This window comes from Propithecus coquereli, unplaced genomic scaffold (genome assembly GCF_000956105.1).
Source record: "Propithecus coquereli isolate 6110/MARCELLA unplaced genomic scaffold, Pcoq_1.0 Scaffold490, whole genome shotgun sequence".
NCBI lineage: Eukaryota > Metazoa > Chordata > Mammalia > Primates > Indriidae > Propithecus > Propithecus coquereli.
Genome location: NW_012150730.1, coordinates 320022 through 339233, shown reverse-complemented (window position 1 = coordinate 339233; position 19212 = coordinate 320022). Strand labels below are relative to the sequence as shown.

The 19212-nt window shown below is 49.9% G+C and overlaps 1 protein-coding gene and 1 pseudogene across 1 annotated transcript; both read right to left on the bottom strand.

Moving 5' to 3' along the window:
• Positions 1-1922: 1922 nt before the first annotated feature.
• ZNF544 (zinc finger protein 544) lies at positions 1923-17104 on the bottom strand. Its single transcript, XM_012655858.1, has 5 exons — positions 16863-17104; positions 9684-9774; positions 6947-7073; positions 6614-6694; positions 1923-3929 (listed from the first exon to the last, which is right to left on the bottom strand). Exons 2-5 carry the CDS (start codon positions 9714-9716, stop codon positions 1939-1941), a joined length of 2232 nt encoding a protein of 743 aa, XP_012511312.1. The 5' UTR covers positions 9717-9774; positions 16863-17104; the 3' UTR covers positions 1923-1938.
• LOC105819585 overlaps positions 16929-19212 on the bottom strand; it is a 7801-nt pseudogene continuing 5517 nt past the window's right edge.

Here is a 19212-nt window from a genome sequence, read left to right as displayed (position 1 = left end):
CACAAGCCTGTTGCCTTTTGCAGGAGGAATTACCGGCATTAGGGTAAAGAGGATATTCCCTTCTCGTTTGCTTCACACTTGGACTGTAACCGTTTTGTACAATTTGTGCAGTTTCTGGACGATTTACCTTGAATTCTCCGATTACCTTCCCCTTTTTTAATTCTGGAGAAGAAACATTCCTTTTCTTAAAAAAAAATTAAATCCACATTTCTTTCTTAGTTTTAAAACTATTTTCTCTCCAGAAGCTTCCGCGATCTCTTTTTAATTGTGGTGTTCTCAATTTTTCGTGCCACGTGGATCTTGCCAATCCTGGATAGTAACAGGGATAATTGGGAGATTTCCTTTCGGCCCTGGGGAAGTTTACCTTTTTAATTTTCTTATTTAGTCATTCAAGAATTTTACTTTTAATTTCAAAGAGTGTGTTCTTATTCTCATAGTTTTGTTTTGTTCCCCCCATAGGACCTTTGTGTCATTTTTCATTTGTAGTCTTTTCTTCATTCACTCTTAGATAACAGAACATTTTAAATATTTGGTTCTTACCATTTTCTTTGGGGGTTGGTTTTTCTGTTTTAGCTTAGATTCTTTCTTTCATGTTGGAGGCTTTGTTGTTGCCTCCCAGATATCGAAGAGGCCACCACAAAGCGATGGGACAACAACAGATGGGTGCAACTGGCTAAACAGCATGCTTTGCTTTGGGGTGACAAGGGCAAGAACCAGCTATTAGGATAAAAGTCCTAAAATGCCAGAATAAGGCAGCCCTTGCTCTAGAGCAAAGCACACCAGATTCTCTAGTCCCTTGGACTAATTTTTTTTACCGCATAACTCCTTCCCTACTTTATTTTTTGCTTACCCACAGCCAGATAATTACTGCCAGGCAAGAAAAAAATGGGGAAGAGTCCACATTTCACGAAGAACCCTGCTTTCCCACCTGGCTGTCAGTCTACAGCTCTGCTGGGGGCCACACCTCCACCGCTGCCCCTCCTCACCTGTTTCTGGCATGAGCCTTCTGCATCTCCAGGCTGCACCCCTTCAATCTGCTCCCATCTTGCTTAAATTTGCAGCGATGGCCTCCCCCACTCTCCTCACTGCTGTTGATTTACTTCTTTCTTTCAGTGAACATGCTGCTGAGTGGACCTACTGAGCCAACCACACATGTGCATGTCTTTATGCGGTTGTAACATTCTGTGTACACACCACTTTGGGTCCTGTTCTCATTTCACCTGGTAAGTATTTTCCATATTAATATGCCACAAGTTCTGGTTAGAATCTACCTAACTGAACCACAAAGTTAATTTAGAGCACAATGGAGTCTCTGAAATACTCAGTCTACTTTTAATTCTAATAATAAAATCGCTGTGGAATAGTTCCCAGACCCAGGCCTCCTTCAATTTTTGTTCTTTACTGCTGGTTTACAGCAAAGGTGGCTGATTTCATATTTCATCACTAAACTCCAACTTCCTCCTGTAGTAGTTTAGAGTTTTCAGGGCTCTGCAGCAAAAATATTTTCCAGCCCACCATCATTTCCAGAAATGTGTTAATTGGGGACAGCGTCTGATCACGGTTTGGGTTGTTGTTTGCACTAAATATATCTTCTGGAGGGTACAGCTCCACCCTGAGTTTCCTAACTCCTGCCAACACCTCTGAAAGCTTTTCATCAGTGGTCATATTCATAGCTTCTCACCTAAAGACAACAGCAGACACATTTTGGTGTATAAACAAATCACACGGGCTGCTTTCAGAAACTGCAGATACCCGGGTTTTATCACTAGAAATTCTGATTTGGTAAGCTGGGGATAAGCTTAGTGATATGCAGTTTCAGTACACATGCCAGGCAATTCCGACATACATGGTCATTTGGACACTACTCTGAGAGTCCCACTTTGGTCACCTAATTTCTAGTAACAAGGGCTTGGCAGGGAACATCCCCATCTTGATTATTCATAGGGTTTCCTGCCCATGAGCTTTCTCATGTTGAATAAGGGATGTATTGTAACTGAAAGCTTTCCCACATTCATTACATTCATAGGGTTTCTCTCCAGTATGAGTTCGCTGATGCCTAGTAAGTTGACACCGCTGGCTAAAGGCCTTCTCGCAGTGGTTGCATTCATAGGGTTTCTCTCCTGTGTGCGTTCTCTCATGTTTAGTAAGGGTGGACCGATCACTGAAGGCTTTCCCACAATCAATACATCCATAGGGCTTTTCTCCAGTATGCGTTCTCTGATGTTCAACGAGTCGCGATCGCTGACTGAAGGCCTTAACACACATGCTACACTGGTAGGGCTTCTCTCCAACGTGCGTTCGCTGATGCACAATGAGGGGAGACCTCTGGCTGAAAGCTTTGCCACAGTGACTGCATTCATAAGGTTTCTCTCCAGTATGTATCCGCTGATGCACGACCAGCTGAGATCGCTGACGGAAAGATTTCCCACAATCATTACACTCATATGGTTTCTCCCCAGAATGAATTCTCTGATGGGAAAGAAGGTGTGAGCTCCCTGTGAAGGCTTTCCCACACTGATGACACTCAAAGGGTTTCTCTCCAGTATGAGTTCTCTGGTGCTCAATAAGGTGCGAGCTCCCCGTGAAGGCTCTATCACACTGACTGCATTTGTACGGCTTCTCTCCAGTGTGAATTCGCAGATGCCTAATGAGTTGAGTGCTTCGAATGAAGGATTTTCCACACTGGTTACATTCATAAGGCTTCTCTCCACTGTGAGTCCTTTTATGTGCTATGAAGTCAGAGCTTTGGCTGAAGGATTTTCCACAGTGAGGGCACTCATAAGGTTTCTCTCCAGTATGGATTCTCTGATGCACGATGAGGTTAGAGTTCCACCTGAAGGATGTTCCACATTCAAGACATTTATATGGTTTTTCTCCAGTGTGAGTTCGCTGATGCCTAATAAGTTTGGAACTCTGGGTGAAGGATTTCCCACACTGGTTGCAGTTGTAGGGCTTCTCTCCAGTATGTGTCCTCTCATGTACAACAAGGTCATAGCTCTGACTGAAAGATTTCCCACACTGAGTACATTCATAGGGCTTTTCTCCTGTGTGTGTTCTCTGGTGTACAAGAAGCTTAGAACAACAGCTGAAAGATTTTCCACACTGATTACACACATATGGCTTCTTCCCAGTCTGAATGATGTTACGGTCGTTAAAAGATGAGGCCATGGGGAAGGAATCACAGCTCCCCTTACATCTGAAGGGGGCCTCACCAGGCTCACTTCTTTCCATTTGTGCTAGGCACAAACTCTCACAACAGGTTTCCCCACATTTGTTACACTCGTACTGACTTCCTCCAAAATCTACCTGCTGGTGTTCTTTCAGAGACATGCTGTGACAGAAAAGGTTTCCATGGTCCTTACAATCACTGCTATTGTCGGCTGAAAAAATTCTACCATGAAAACAAAGGGAGGTACCAAAGTTGAGGGAGTCACTACTGACAATATATCCACATGGAGTTTTATTTGGTGTCTCAGTGTTTTCGAGCTTACTCAAGTACATACTCTGACAGAAGGCTCCAGCACAATGACAGTTTTCACAGGGCTTCAGACCTGCCCAGGCTTTCTCATGAGTAATGAAAACTGAATTTTGTTTCAACTTCTTCACCTGTGCATTGAGTTTCTGGAAATGTTCATTTGTAGGTAATGTTGGAGGTACAAGGCTTAAACGTAGATGATGACCTCCCCTAAGTTCATGCTCATGATGTTCCCCTTCAGCAAACAGTCCTTCTGAGGTGAGAGGCATCTGCCTCACAGATTCCTCCTGGGCTTCCTCTAGACGGTCCCTCTGGTCCTGCACGTTTCCTAAAGGCTCTGGCCAGGGCTGCTCACCCTGAATGCAGTGATTCATTTCCATGTGGTGGGATGGTTTTTCCCTAGTGTTACCTTTCTCAGAAGCTGACCTTTTCTTTTCAAGTGTAGCCTTGCAGTCTGAAAGAAATCCACAATGCCTGTGTTACCACAGAAGCATCAGAGGAGGAGGGCGGGATGAGGGCGACCACTGAGAAGGGATGGATCAGCAAACAGTATATCAGTGGTGAAGTGCAAAACACAAGCAAGGCAATAAATAGAAAGGGGAAATCCACAGAAAGAACTGTGTCTGCCAGGTGTAAGACTGTTCACCACAGCAAGAAAATATGTATGTCCTAATCCCTTGGTCCCTATGAATGTGACCTCTTTGGAAAAAGGGACCTTGCAGATGTAATAACTAAGTGCAGGATCCTGAGATGGGGAAATTATCCTGGATTATCCAGGTGGGCCCTAAAGGCAACCACAACAGTACCTACGATGGGGGCAGAGGGAGTTTGATACGCACAGAGAAGGTGAGGAGAAGTCAGAACAGAGAGAGACTTGAAGATTGGAAATGTGGCCCACAAGGAATGGGACATTCCACAGGAGATGGAAAGTAAGGAACAGATTTCCCATTTGGAGCCTCCAGAGGGAGCAGAGCTCTGCTGACACCTTGACTTCAACCCAGTGATACTGATTTCAGACTTCTGACCTCTAGAACTTTAAAAGGATAAATCTGCATTGTTTTAAGACACCAGATTAGTCGTAATTTGTTACAGCAGCCACAGGAAACTAAGAGAGCATCTTAACTAGTGCTTTGTCCTAGAATCTAACTCTACGTTCTAGTTCTGGATCTCATACAACATCTCAAACATCAAAACTGATGTAATATTCTTTTTATAAAAACAAGATGACATAATATTCTTAATGCACCAATTCTCCCATTTCTTCAGGCTGCTCACAGAAAAAAAAAAAACTCTGCAACCACTCCAGAACTGATCCCACAGACTCCGCAGAAGAGCATTTGCCCCTGAAGCAGCAAGGTCAGCTGACTGGCTGCAGCGGGCCTTCCCCACCTGACACCTCAGACAGGTCTTTAGCCTGTCTGAAGCCTCATTTTCCTGGGCTGTAAGCCAGGAATGGAAACACTCAGCTTTCAAGGTTTACTCTGCGATCAGTGAGTTAGTGCTCAAGCCTCGCACGGTGTTTGCCACTGTAAGCACAAAACACTGTTGACCTCGCCACCCTTGTTATTGTCCTAATGGAGATTCCTCCCTCTGGTGAAGACACTGGGCCTCTAAAAACAAGTGTTAAGAGGCTCCCAGCTCAGGATCCTCGTCTGGGTCCTCCAAGGTTCCTCCTCTATTTGTCACTCTGACCACTCTGGCCATGCAGCCACCCACGGCTAATGCTATCAAGGCTTGTGCTCAAGTCCCCATGCTTCACGAATCTGCAAACAGCAAGGACCGCCCATTTGGCAAAGCATTAACCACACTCTCCCGCCACCCCTTGAATTCTGGGAGGATGATTCCTTCATGTCAAAGACCTTTTCCCTCTTGGACAAGGTTCTCGCAGACACCGAGCACCTCTCACACCAGACACTGTTCTCATCCTCAAATCTCTGTGGTTCCTCTGGGAACCACCTCAGAATCCTGGGGCAGGGAGGACATTTTCAGATGAAACAATGGCCCAGTGAAGGGGTATCTGAGGACGAGAAGCAGGGAAGAAGTCTTTGAGCGGCTGAGATGTGCCCACGTTGCGCCTGGCTGTTGAAAACCAGATGAAGGACATTAAATGCCCTGCAGCAGCATCTCCATCAGGAGTGTGAAATGAGGAAGCTGGAGTGTCCATGCAGGCCAGCCAAGACGAGACACTGACAGCGAACACTTCAGAATGACGTTGCCTGAGGCAGGGTGTGCAGGCCGTGGCACAGGGAGGAGGGAGAGGGCGAGCACCTGTGGGTGCATTTTCAGAGGAAGAAATAAGACGTAGCAGGCAACTGTCACAAGGTAAGAAAGGGAAGGAAAACTCAAGATAAACTCAGATAAATTCAATGTCTCCAGCCTGGGGAAAACAAGAGAGGGTGAAGGATACAAATGATGCACTTTGCTAAGTGGTATGCTAATTAAAAACAAAACAATTAAGAAAAGAAGCCTAATTAGCTGGGATGAGGAATATGTTCCAGAATTGACTGGGGGAGGGTTCCACAACTCTGGGAATACAGTAGAGGCCATGAATTACATCCTCTAAATGGTGACCTACATGGTATGTGAACTATATAGCTTGATAAAGCTTTGAGAAAATAAAACACCCAAGTTAGGACGGCACCCTAGGAGGCAGGAGGCTCCACGGGATGGGAAGAGGTGGGAAGATGGGCCCAGGAAAGGGTTCTTCTGGGAGGGAGGGGCTGTTGCCACTTCCTGGATGTGCACGTTCTCCCAGAGGAGGGGTGATGCTCAACCACAGGGCAAGGGCTGGGCCTGAAAGGGAAGTGCCAGGAGCTGCTGGCTTGGGTGGAGGACAGGATGGGGGAGCCTGAAGACCCCCAAACCAGAAAAACAGACAAGCCAGCTGAGCGGTAACAGCCAAAGGGGAGACAGGACTAGGTGCAAACTCATGCCTGAAAAATGTCTGATGATAACAATGTGATTCCGTTCAGGCCAGGTGGACCCGGATGGGAACGTGGCTGCCTCAGCTTGGCCACAGGCGTCAGGGAACACCCAGGGAAGCTCCCCAAAAGGCTCCCTCCTTGGACCCCTGGCCCCACGGAGAGTTCTTGGCCTGTCATTAGCCGCTGAGCTGCTTCTCACAAAGCCTGCTCTCACCTCGGGGAGGCGGCTGCCCCACCCTGCACAGGTCATCTCGTTCCAGCTGGGAGATCACTTCCGGCTTGGAAAGCAGAAGTCCTGGTCGGGAGAGAGATACAGGCTTGGAAATGAAACAGCATGGTCCTGAGCCCACCCGCAGCCCCCAAGGCCATGCCTAGGAAACTCCCCAGTGGCAGGACGACAAGTCACAGACCTGTCCCAGGACAGAGCAAGTGGAAATGCCTAGGACCTGCTTCCAGAGTGTTCCAGGCCCCTAGGAACACCTTCAGAATTGCTACAGCTTTGAGTCCCAGAGGCAGAAAATTCCTGCCACAGAAGAGCCCACCTTACCCAGGGAGACCAGATGGCCACAGGTCTCCAGAGTCACATCACAGTACAGCATCCTCTGGGCCAGGTCCAGCTGCCTCCACTCCTCCTGCGTGAAGGTCACAGCCACGTCCTCGAGGCACACAGATGCCTGAAACACAGATCCGGGCCCACGTGCAGGCCCCTGCTGTGGTCTAAATGTCGGGGCCGCCCCACATTCCCATGTTGGAAACTGACATCCAGTGTGACAGCGGCAGGTGCGATCTTTACGGGGCAACGCCTTCGAAAGGGGCTTGAGGGAACCTGCTTGCCCCTCCCACCACGTGAAGACACAGAGAAGGCGTCATCTGTGCACAAGCAGGCCTCCCACATGTGGCACCTCAACGTGCTGGCATCTCAGTCTTGGACTTCCAGCCCCCAGAACACGAGCAGGAACTTCTGTTGTTTGCAAGTTGCCCAGTGATTCTCATCACGGCAGCCCAGACAGACACGTTCACAGTGTGCATGTTTTACTTTGCCAGCCACACTAGAGATCCTGACTGCTGGACTGCAGACCACGGGAACCCCACTAGGAGACCCCCCACTCCCAGCCTCGCTACGAAATCACAGATTCATTCTACATCAGGGACGGGCAAAGGACAGCCCACAGGACAGATCTGGCTTGTGGTGCTTTCAGAAGGCTAACGCCATGGACTGAATTGTGCCCTCCCAAATTCGTATGTTGAAGCCCGTGACTCCCAACGCAACTATTTGGAGACGGGGCATTTAAGGAGGTCATTAAGGTTAAATGAGGTCTTGAGGAAGAGGCCCTAATAATCTAATGAGATTGGTATCATTACAAGAGATAAGAGGAGACACCAGAGGGCGCTCTTGTCACCCCCACTCCGTCCCACCCCACGCAAGGGCACAGCAAGACAATCACCGTCCGCAAGCCAGGAAGAGGGCCCTCCCTTGACACTGACCGTGCTGGCCCCTATCTTGGTCTTCCACCCTCCAAGACTGTGCAAGAATAAATTGTTGTTGTTAAAGCCACCCGGTCTGTGGCATTTTGTTACAACACTATGAGATAACTAATACAGCTAAGCACAGATTTTACATTTTTAAAGGGAGGGGAAAGTGGGAGACGGAGGGGAAGAGGAGGAGGACCTACCGCACTGTCAGCCAGATAGATACAGCGCACACCATCACGTGCAGTATGTAACGCTTGATAACGATAATAAACGACCACACTGGTTTGTGTGTTTACTATATTTTTTGTCATTTTTTTACAGTGTATACCTTCTGCATTAAAAAAAAAAAAAAGTTAACTGTAAAACAGCCTCAGGCAGGCCTGAGGAAGTATTGCAGAAGCACTGTTATCTTAAGAGACAACAACTTCACGCGCTGCTGAAGACTTTCTAGGGGGGTAAGACATGGAGGTGGAAGGAGCTAATAATGTGTGTGTTTGTGTCTTATTGGTAGCAGAATTTTTTTAATGTTAAAAAAAGATTTTTTTTAATAGAAAAAGCTTATGGAGTAAGGATATAAAGAAAATATTTTTGTATAGCTGCACGATATGTTTGTGTTTTAAGCTAAGTGTTATTACAAAGGAGTCAAAAAGCTTAAAAATTAAAAAGTTTATAAAGTAAAAAAGATACAGTAAGTTAAGGTTAATTTATTGTTAAAAATGTTTTATATATGTTTTATGTAGTTAAATGTACTGTTTATAAGGTCTACAGTAGTGGACGGTAACATCCTAGGCCTTTCTATTCACTCACCCTGACCCAGAGCAACTGCTTTCCCTCCTCAAGCTCCATTCATGGTCAGGGTCCTATTCAGGTTCATCTTTTACGCTGTATTTACCATACCTTTCCTATGTTTGGATACACACATACTTTACCACTGTGTTACAGCTGCCCCCAGTACTCCCTACAGTAACATGCTGCACGGGCTTGTAGCCCAGGAGGGAGAGGAGAGGCAGTGCCGCCCAGGCGTAAGTACATGCTGCGATGGTCACATAACAACAAAATTGCCTAATGGTGCATCTCTCAGAACATATCCCCACCATGAAGCGATCCACGATTGTGGTTCCCATCTGGCCCTCTACGGAGAAGAATACACTTGCTGACCCCACTTGGAAGGCCACCAGGCAAGGGGCTATCGGCCTGAGTTGGTGTCTCCGCTTCACAACTTACTGGCTAGACACCTGGATGCATCCTTGAACTTCTCCGGCATGTGCTGCCATGACGTGGCTATGAAGAGACCCCCGGCATGGGGGAGTCTCACAGGACATGAGGAGCACCGGCCCCCTGGCACCCAGGCAATGAGCGTGCTGCTGTGACACGCGTGAGGTCAGGGCCCTGTGCTTCAGCCCGAACCGACTACGGGAGACCCTTCAAGCGACTATGGTGTTTTAAGGGGACACCGTCAGTGGTCTCAGTGAGGCTTGAGGGCTCAGTGTGGCTGCCTGGGGACGCAGGTCAGCTCCACCTGCCCTCAGGGGCCTGGGGAGCAACCACCACAAGCAAAATATCTAAAGCAGAGACCTGGCCCTGCCAACGAGGTGCAGACAACTCGTGCAGGGTCTGGTCCAAGGAGCTCCTGGCTTGTCCGTGCAGGACACAAGTAAGGTGCTTCACTGCAGGGCCAGCGGTGTCACCAGGAAGCACCAGCCGGCATCCCGGAGTTTTCACGTGTGACGGCCAGGGGAGACGGGTGCTATTCCGGGACCCATTTTATGTCTGAGGACGCCGACGCACGGAGAGCGAAGGCCCCCACTCACCTGGGGTGGGACTGGCCAGGAATGTGCTTCCATTTCCTCCTGAGACCTGAGAGGCTGCTGTGACGAGGGCAGAGGTCCTCAGCAGGCTGGGCTGGGTGGAGGAACAAGCAGGGATTCAGCCCCACCTCAGTACCCACGCCCTGGGACCACCCCACCTGGGTCCAGGGGAGGTACCAGCCCTGCCTCTCCGCTGCGGCTTGAGGTCCTCCGAGGGGGCCAAGGGGGCCCCGGGTGCAAGAACAGGCCTCACGCTTGGGTGTGGACCCGGGGTGCCCTGGGTGCAGGGTTAGTGCCCACGGTGTGTCTCAGCAGCAGGCCCACAGACCCCCGGCCACTCCAGTCGCCCAAAGGAGGGGCCCACCTTTCCGGTCCTTTCAAGAGACTTAGTAAGGGGAGGTGGAAGCTGGCTGTGTAAACAACCGTACAATTTAAAAGACCACAATGAAACCAGAGCTGGTTTTGGAAGAAAACAATGGGGGAGTAGGGACCAGGAGGGTATGATGTGCCCAGGAGCACAGCACGGGCGCCTCTCCCTGGCTTGGGGGTGTCGTCCAGGCTGGGGGTTCTGGGATGCTGCCCCCCTGATGGGCAGGCTGATCACCGAATGTGCCACACTCCTGCTCATCTGATATTCCCGCTGCAGTCACACTGCCGTCCCGCTGCGAGTCTGCGAGTCCCACCTCTGACCCCAGCCCTGCCTGGGTGTACACGCCTCTCTGTGGTCACTGGTCACCCGAGAGGACTGGATGTCCCAGGAGTGCACCTCACGCCGGCACCTCTGCTCCTACCAGCCACGCTCGCTCCACCTCCACCCGAGGGTGCCTTTCGTCAGCACAGCGCTTTCCGGTTCAGAAAGAACTTTGAACTCTGACCCCCGTGAGAAGTGAAACAACTCCCATTTGGGCTAGGAGAGCACAGAAGGAGAGCCCCTGTAGACACCAAACACTCTGACTCGTTACTTCCTGCAGGCAGACACTCGTTGCCCTTCTAGGTTTCAACGCTGGCATTTTTCTCACCCCATATCCTCGGGAAAACCCATTTTCCCCGAAAAATCAAGTGTCAAGCCACGTGTCGTGGAAATCTTGCTTTCCCGCGCCTTAGTTTTTGGGCAGTTCTCGCCTTTCGCTTCGAAGGCTCGGGAAACCCCTTTTGCCAGCGTCATCCAGGTGCTGAGCCCCCCAGAGGGTGTTGGGGGACAACTACTGACCAAGACCACGGTGCCTGAACTGGGCCAGGGCCTCAAAGCGGCCTGAACACCTGTGGCTGCCGGAACCACATCGCCCCAGCGACTATTCGTTTCCCGGGCGATCTTTTCTGAGAACGCTATTGCTCTCGAACACTTCTGGGGTCTGAGAACTTGCCTAAGCTTAATTCTGCAGGGACACTCTCCCCGCCAGGCACGAGCTTCACGGCAGGTCCCGATCCCTCTTCCGAACAGACACCTAACATTCTTCAGGCAAACTGAGGACTCGAGTCTTCCAAGAATAACTAGGAAAAAAAGGGGGCGGGTAGCTGAACAGCAAAGTCAATGCTAAAACAGAAAAGACTTCACGATGCAGGGATTGTATCCGCCAACCTCGGTGCCAGAGCCAGCACAGACAAGGAACCAATAAAGACATTAAGAAACTGGACGCAGAATGATTAGAATTGCTATCAGATAACAAGTTGGGGTGAGGTGGGGGAGGGTGGAGAGAGGAACATTAACACACCACTAAAAAACGTTTAAGGCACAACATAAACCCGTGACAAAATGTTTAACTTGCAAGCCTTTTAGAGTTGGTGTGAGGGCACAGTTACCTAACTCTCAACATCGGACTTACTCAACGTGACCCCTACCCCCAAAAGGAGGCTCCCTCCACCTACGATGCTGGAGTGGCCACAGGTGAGTCACACACCTGTCACAGGAGTGTGCAGTGGAGGGCTGACCTGGGTTGTCCAAATACTGCACACTCCAGTGAAAGGTGTGGCCCTTGACCTACAGCTGGGAGATAACCTCTGAGCAAACCCTCAGAAGAAACATCTCCCATGCGCCAGAAAAAGAGCCCACGCAGAAGGCCGCCCCCCACACCACCACAAACCTGTGTCTGCCTGCTCCTCCACACTGCCCTCCTTTGACCGCCACGGCTGACCCTCCTCCTGTGCGCTGATCAGAGCTCTGCAGTCTTTCTTACCATGACTGTGGCTGGTGGGGAACGGCTTACATCCTAATCCCTAGGACCTGTGAATGTGAGAATGCTGCCTCACAGGGCAAAAGGGACCCAGGAAACACGGCAGAGGATGTTGAGATAGGGAGGATGTCAGGTGGGTCTGATGTCACCACAGTGATCCTGACAAAGAGGGAGGTGGATGAGGAACTGGGCCAGAAACCCACATGTATTCAGGGTGAGAGGAGCATCCCAAGTGGTCTGCCCACGGGGGCTGGAAGTCCTCTCTGACAGCTGCTGCAGGCCTTCCCACATGAACTAAAACAAAATCGTAAGGCTCACCCCCCACCGGCTGACTGAATGGACCCCCTCTTGGCCAAGGGAATATCCTAAAACTAAACTGCCTGCCTGGAGGAGGGAGGTCAGATATGCCTCACCATGCCCCCTCCCTTCTTGGTGACATCCTTTGTAACCCATTAACAGGCATAAGGGTATGCAAGACAAACCTGCAGGTCCTCAATTTACACGGCAAATCTCTGCCGGTGACTTATCTCTGAGAAACAGCTCCTATGTTAAAACATTCCAAACCTTTAGACAAAGCTTCATGTCTTTAACCAATTACAAGTCAAAGAATCTTCAAACCCACCTATAACCTGTCAGCTGCCCCCCTCTTCGAGATGGCCCACCTTTTCGGGCCAAACCAATGTATGACTCCCACGTATTGATTTATTACTTTACCTGTAACCCCTGCCTCCCTGAAATGTATAAAACCAAACTGTGACCCAACCTCAGTGAGTCCACCGCTCAAGACCTCTCAGGCGTGGCTCCGGGTCATGGTCCTCAAATTTGGCTCAGAATAAACCTCTGTAAAATTATTTTACAGAGTTTAGCTTTTTATCCATTAACACCCATCACACTCTGTCAACCACAAAGAGCTGGGACCCACCTTTCAAGCACCTTGAGCCGCTGCACACACCCGGCCCCCCTGCCTGGCCCAGTCACTGTTTCTTGCTGGGGTTACCACAGTAGATTGGAGGGGTCCTGACTCCTTCTTTCCTTTCTCCCAGGAAGCCACAGGGACCAGTGCAGAAAAAAGGTTATATCACATTACCCTTTGGAAGGCCAGCTTCCCAGTGCCCTTGGGTGAAAGTCCAGATTCTTCCACCAGATCCAGAAGTCCCCTTCCAGATTAAAATCACCCACAAAGGCTGGTTTAGACACTGGCTGCAGACCTCACATGGCGTTTACTCACAAGGAACATATTTCAGCTCCCTGACCCCACCAGCTCCACCCCCAGACATCCCCACGTGCTTCACCACCCACCAGCAAGCTCTCATCTTGCTAACTCTGCTCCCAAGCCAATCAGAGGCTACGCAAATGAAGCTCTGGGCTTCTGGTGTAAGTTCACACACCGGGGTGAACTCTGAACTCTGTTCCAACCACATTTGAGATACAAAAAGGAAGCATAGAAGAAACACAAGGAGGACAAAAAGCAGCAGGAACATCTCCGTGGAGGAGGAGCAGGGGGCAAAGCAAAGTGATGGTGGGTGTGGCTTGAAGGGGCCCTTCAGGAAGCTGATGGGCATGAGGGTCTGGCCCCTGTGGCTTCAGAGATGAGCCATTCTCCAGGCTGGGCTGCACCAGACATGGGGCCCCAGTGGGAAATCGGAGCCACAGTGCCCCAACCCCGCTTGCTGAAAAACTTGTTGGCAAACGCTGCCAGGGACGAGCAAGCTGCTTGCCCAGTGTATTAGTGTCCTGTGGCACCTGTAACAAATCTAATAAAACCGTTAGCTTAAAACAACAGAAACTTATTCTCTAATGGTTCTGAAGCCCAGAAGCTTTTCTGCCGAATGCCTTTTTCGTTCATTTCTTTCATCTCTTTATGATTTGTTTTGAGAAATGGGTGAGCTGAGGCTAGAAAAGCTCTAGAAAGGCATTTCTATCTCATTATTTTTCCTGTAAAAGTCGGTAACAGATAAAAGTGAAGGGGTCTGAACACCCAAGTCACAAGAGAATAAACAAACACCTGAAAAGCTGCCTGACCTTACCAAAAAGAAGCAAGAACCCCAAATGCAGGCTGGGCGTGGTGATGAGAGCTGCTGGGAAGGGAAGCTGGTACAAATGGAAAACAGCTTGGCAATGCATAAAACCACCGGAATCATCAAGACCTCAAGTCTAGAAATCCCATCACCAAAAAGATGGACCAAATGTTAAGGATAAAGATGTTAATCACGTGATAGTGGGAAAAAAAACATGGATGTAGCCTAAACTCTCCACGGCAAGGGTCAAGCAATCTGTGGATTACAGCCAGAAGCCACTGCACCCAGCCAAAACCTTTAAATTAAGGTTTTCAGTAAATACTATTCATGAGGAATGTTAAAAAGTTTTTAATTTTAACTCTCTTAAAAGTTACAAAAATATCACATTCATGATATAAAAAACAAAAGTGCAAGATGAAAAGGCCAAATACTCTGTCTCATTTCTAAAAGGCAACGCTGTGAACTACTGCATCTTTCCAGAAATGTTACTTGCATCTAAAAGCATGTGTTTCTTTTATATAAAACATATGAATCACCTTTTTTTAAATTGTGAGACAGGGTCTTGCTATCACCCAGGCTGGAGTGCAGTAGTGTGATCACAGCTCACTGTAGCCTCAAACTCCTGAGCTCAAGCGATCCTCCTGCCTCAACCTCCCTAGTAGCTGGGATTACAGGCACGCACCACTATGCCCAGCTATTTTTTTTCTTTTAATTTTGTAGAGACAGGGTCTTGCTGTATTGCCCAAGCTGGTTCCAAAACTACCAGCTTCAAGTGAACCTCCTGCCTTGGCCTCCCAAAGTGCTGGGATTACAGGCATGAGCCATCGAGTCCAGCCAAAATAAAATATGTGCTTCATCTCTATACGCACAGACACACATACAGAGTCAACATACACCTATCTGGCGGTCTTTTTCAATTATGTTTGCTGGACTCCATTACACACCTCCATATATTCATCAATTGAGCAGCCATCTGCAGCTATCTGGTAATCCATTCCACACATGTACCGTAATTTATTCTGATGGACATTTAGGATTTCCCTTTTTTTTCTTTTTTCTTTTTTTTGGCTATTACAAACAGTGGATAACAAATCTCTCTGCATATATTTTGCACATTTATGTACTTATTTCCTAAAGAAAAATGCTAAGAGGTAGAACTGCAAGGTCAAAGGAAGGCTGCATTTTAAAATCTCAGTAAATGTTGCCCAAGTTCCTGCAAAATGTTCTTGCCATTTACACCGCTACACCCCCATCCATCAGGGTGTGACAGGGCCATTCCCTTTGCTCTTGGATTTAAACACCAAATATTATCTTAGAAAACAGTTAATTCTCCCTAAATTTAATCTGTAAATTCAATAAGAAAATACCACCAGAATTACTTTTTTTCTTGCAAGAATTCTCAACCAACAGAATTATTTTTTGAACATGACAAAATTATATTCAAGCTTCTTTTTTTTTTTTTATTTGAGACAGAGTGTCACTCTGTTGCCCGGGCTAGAGTGCCGTGGCATCAGCCTAGCTCACAGCAACCTCAAACTCCTGGGCTCAAGCAATCCTCCTGCCTCAGCCTCCCGAGTAGCTGGAACTACAGGCACGCGCCACCATGCCCAGCTAATTTTTTCTATATATTTTTAGTTGTCTAGCTAACTTCTTTCTATTTTTAGTAGAGACGGGGTCTCGCTCTTGCTGAGGCTGGTCCCGAACTCCTGACCTCAAGCAATCCTCCTGCCTCGGCCTCCTGGAGTGCTAGGATTACAGGCGTGAGCCACGGCGCTTGGCCTCCCCTCAACTTTTGAGGTGAGAATTTTTCCTTCCGGTCAAGATCAATCCACATCCCTGTACCCAACCCCCTCTGCCACTTCCTCTCAGCTGAGCCCCTGACAAAGGGACCAACACTCCCAGTCTCCCCCTCTTACCCTGCCCATCCATTCCCTCCCATCACCCTTGAGCACACACACAGACACACACACACACACACACACACAAACGCACACCACACCCGAGAAGGCTGCCCAAGAACTATGTGATACTATCTTGTCCTGACGCTCCTCGCTGACCCTGGGGAGTCTCCCACTGCCTGTGTCTATCTCTGCCCTCTGACCTTGTCCTTCTTTGTCTGGAGGCATCCAGGGGTGAGGGCTGGGAACACTCACTCTGCAGCCTGCTTTCCAGGTCCTGGTTCCACCACCTGCCACTGCAGGACCCTGAATAGGCCTCCTGTTTCCTCACCTACAGAGGCCTCAGTTTCCTCATCTGTAGACATCTGGAATAGACAGTCCTGCCTCATGAAGATGCTGGAAGAATTAAATAAATTGCATTTAAAGAGCTTAACATTGTGCTGACATGCACAAGGGGCACAACAGATTTAGTCATAATGACTGTATTTGGACATAAAACTCCCCCTCCTTTCCTCATGATGGACCTGGCAGGGGACTGGTCTGGCAGGACCCCTCCGGCTGCAGGGCTGGGACTTCACGTCCAGTCCAGGCCTCCTAGGCTTCCTGCCACTGCCATCCCCTCCTCCACATCCAGCCATGTCACCCACAGCTCCTCAACTCAACACAAAGACTAACCAGGAGTTCCTCGTCTCCCTTGCACTGTGACCTCCACGCTGGCTCCATGCTGGCAACAGAAACAAAAAGTCTTCTTCAGCTCTTTCTCTTTCCCTTGGCATCCCTCCTCACACTGAGTTATTTCCACAAACAGATGCTTCTCTATCTTCTTAGGCTCTTTAAAATCCAACCCTGTGCCTTCCTCAGTAGCACTGCCTTGTAAGGTCCCATCAAGTCTGGCCTGAGCACAGACGGAACGCCGGTCTTTCATTCCCAGATCACACGGTCCCTGCTCTCTGCGCACACACCGTCCTGCTCACCTCCGCAGTCCCAATCTCAGCCGCACCAGCAACACTCAGCCAGTGCGGGCTTCCAACACCCCAGTTGCGCCCGCTCTGCCTACATTGGCCTTAATCATCTGTTCACATGGAAAACACGTACTTTCCCTTCAAACTGAGTTCAAGGTCCACGTCCTGGAGCTGGGACGGCGGTGGGGTGCGGCAGGCCTCACTCGCGTGTTGCCGCTGCCAGGAGGCTCTCGGCCACCACCTGGTGCACGGTGCGCCTCCCGGGGATGAGCCCGGACGATGAAGTGAGGGAGGTAAAAGGGGACATGAGAGGCCAGCCCGGGTGCACAGCCGGCCTCGTACGCCGGCCTGACACCCCAGCACCGGCTGGGGGCGGACAAGGTACCGCCGCCAGACCCCTAGGACCGCCTCTGCGGAGAGCGGCTTCCACCAGACCAGCCCCGGCCGGTCCTAGGAGCAGCCGGGGGGACCCGGGCCCTATCAGCCCCGGCCACGCAGCAGGAGACCCCGGCAGACCCGGCTCGCTCCCCCGGCCGGCCCGGGTCACTCGGGTGGGTCCGGCCCCGTCCTTGTGCGCACGGCTAACCGCGAACACCCCCCGCCAGCCTCGGAAACCAGGTCCGCCTGCGCGCGCCGGGGAATGGCGGTGCTTCCGGTGGGCGGCGGAAATGCCTGGCTCTCGGCAACGAACCACAACTCCCAGGAGGCCGCGCGCCGACGGCCGGGGCTCCGGCGGCTGCGGCGACGTCGAAGTGGGCGGGAGCTGGAGGTCGGCTGAGATGAGGTGCGGGTCTTCCCTTTGACCGCGGAGGGTTGGAAAGTTGGCTGCCTGCGGCTCTGCCCCGCGGCGCGCCTGTCCCGCTGGCCCCCGGGACCAGGCGGCTCCAGTTCTCACGCAGCGGCCGAGGCCGAGAATGTGGAGGTCGTGCCTGGACGGGGCTTGCGCAGCCGCTTCTGGCGGGGACTTGCAGCGCGGCGGGGGACGAAACGGGACGGCCCGACGAGAACCACCCGGAGCTGCCCACTCAGAGCCCGAGGCGCGAGGGCGTCCGCCTCCTCCCCTTGCGTTTGCAGAGACTCAGAGGCAGGCGAGGGGGTGGGAAAGCTTCGCGGAGACAAACGGGCGGCCAGGCGCGCCCTGGTCGGAGCGTGTTGAGGGGCAGTCGGAAGCACGCTAGCTAGGAGCGACTCATGCCGTGTGATTGCTTCGGGAAGCGTATTTGGCTTTCTCCGATTGCTCCTAAGTGGGACGTGGACAAAAAATAGGGAAGCTGGCAGTTAAGTGACCAAGTTCTGCCTGTTTGGGGCCTGTTGCTGCAGAGGTTGTGGGTCAGAGTTCTGTTATTGTATACGGTGTGGCCATCGTTGGTATATTAAACCTCACTGTGTTGTCGGCTAGGAGTGCCAGACCCACCGCCTGCGTCCCGTCCTGGCTCTTCAAGGAGGGAGACCACAAGGAAACCTTGTTACTTCTGCCAGACCAGCAGGAAGCGTTCTGGACCTGCTCGAATGTCTGTAACCAGCCTTCCTTGGCTCGACCCTCCTGGGGCTGACCTTATCCATGGCTTTACCCAACAGCCATCACCTTTTTACTTGATTATTTCATACATGGCTAACATGGCCCTGCCATTTGTAGATTCTTCCAGGACGTCTACCATCTATTTAACTCCCAAAGGGAGGATCTTAGATTCTAAGCTAATCAGAGTGGTCTCAAGCCTTTTCCTGTGTGATTGAATTAGCAAGGGCATTCTGGCCAAGGAGAAATAAGTCTGCTGGGGGTTTCTGGGAAAGTTTCCTTCAGTCTTAAAAATGGACAAAAGACAGCAGTGTGTCCCCTTTTGTTGCCTCTGGACAGTGTTCTCTGCATGTGATATGTGGAACTGTCACAACCACGCCAGCACCAGGAGGCAAAGTCAACATGCTGAGAATGGCAGAGCAGAAAGATGGAAAGAACCAGAGTCAGTGATGGAATCCTCCTTGAGCCACTTAATCAATATTGCTTCAACTCACCTCAGAGACTTTTCAGTATGAGATAATCAATGATCTTGTTTTGTTTTTCTTCTACCAGGCTAGCAAACAGCAACCTTGTTTGTTTTTATTATAGAAAATTTCAAACATACAAGGGTAAAGAGAATAGTATAATGAAATGCTACGTTTCATGCATGCATCAATCACTCTCAGCTTCATTGACAGTACTTTATATTTTAATCTATCCATACCCGCTCCCAGCCTCCAACACTGGATTATTTTGAAGCAAATCCCAGACACATATTTCCATCCATAAATATCCAAGAATATATCTCTAAAAGATAATCCTTTTTTTTTTTCCCCAGAGTAGGCAAATCCAAAGGCACAAAGTGTTGCCTAGTGCTGGGGGATATCGGAGGGAAATTCAAGTGAATGGAAGTTTGAGAAACTCTGCTTTCTTTTAGGGGTTGATGAAAATGTTCTAAAATTCATTGTGGTGATGGTTGTAAAATTGT

Excerpts from the sequence above, each read along its gene's own strand:
- ZNF544 (XM_012655858.1), bottom strand. The coding sequence starts at position 9,716 with ATGGAAGCACATTCCTGGCCAGTCCCACCCCAG. Across the intron at positions 7,074-9,683 it reads CCTGGCCAGTCCCACCCCAG|GCATCTGTGTGCCTCGAGGA; the intron begins GTGAGTGGGGGC and ends TCTGTGTTTCAG. Across the intron at positions 3,930-6,613 it reads GGGGCAGCCGCCTCCCCGAG|ACTGCAAGGCTACACTTGAA; the intron begins GTGAGAGCAGGC and ends GATTTCTTTCAG.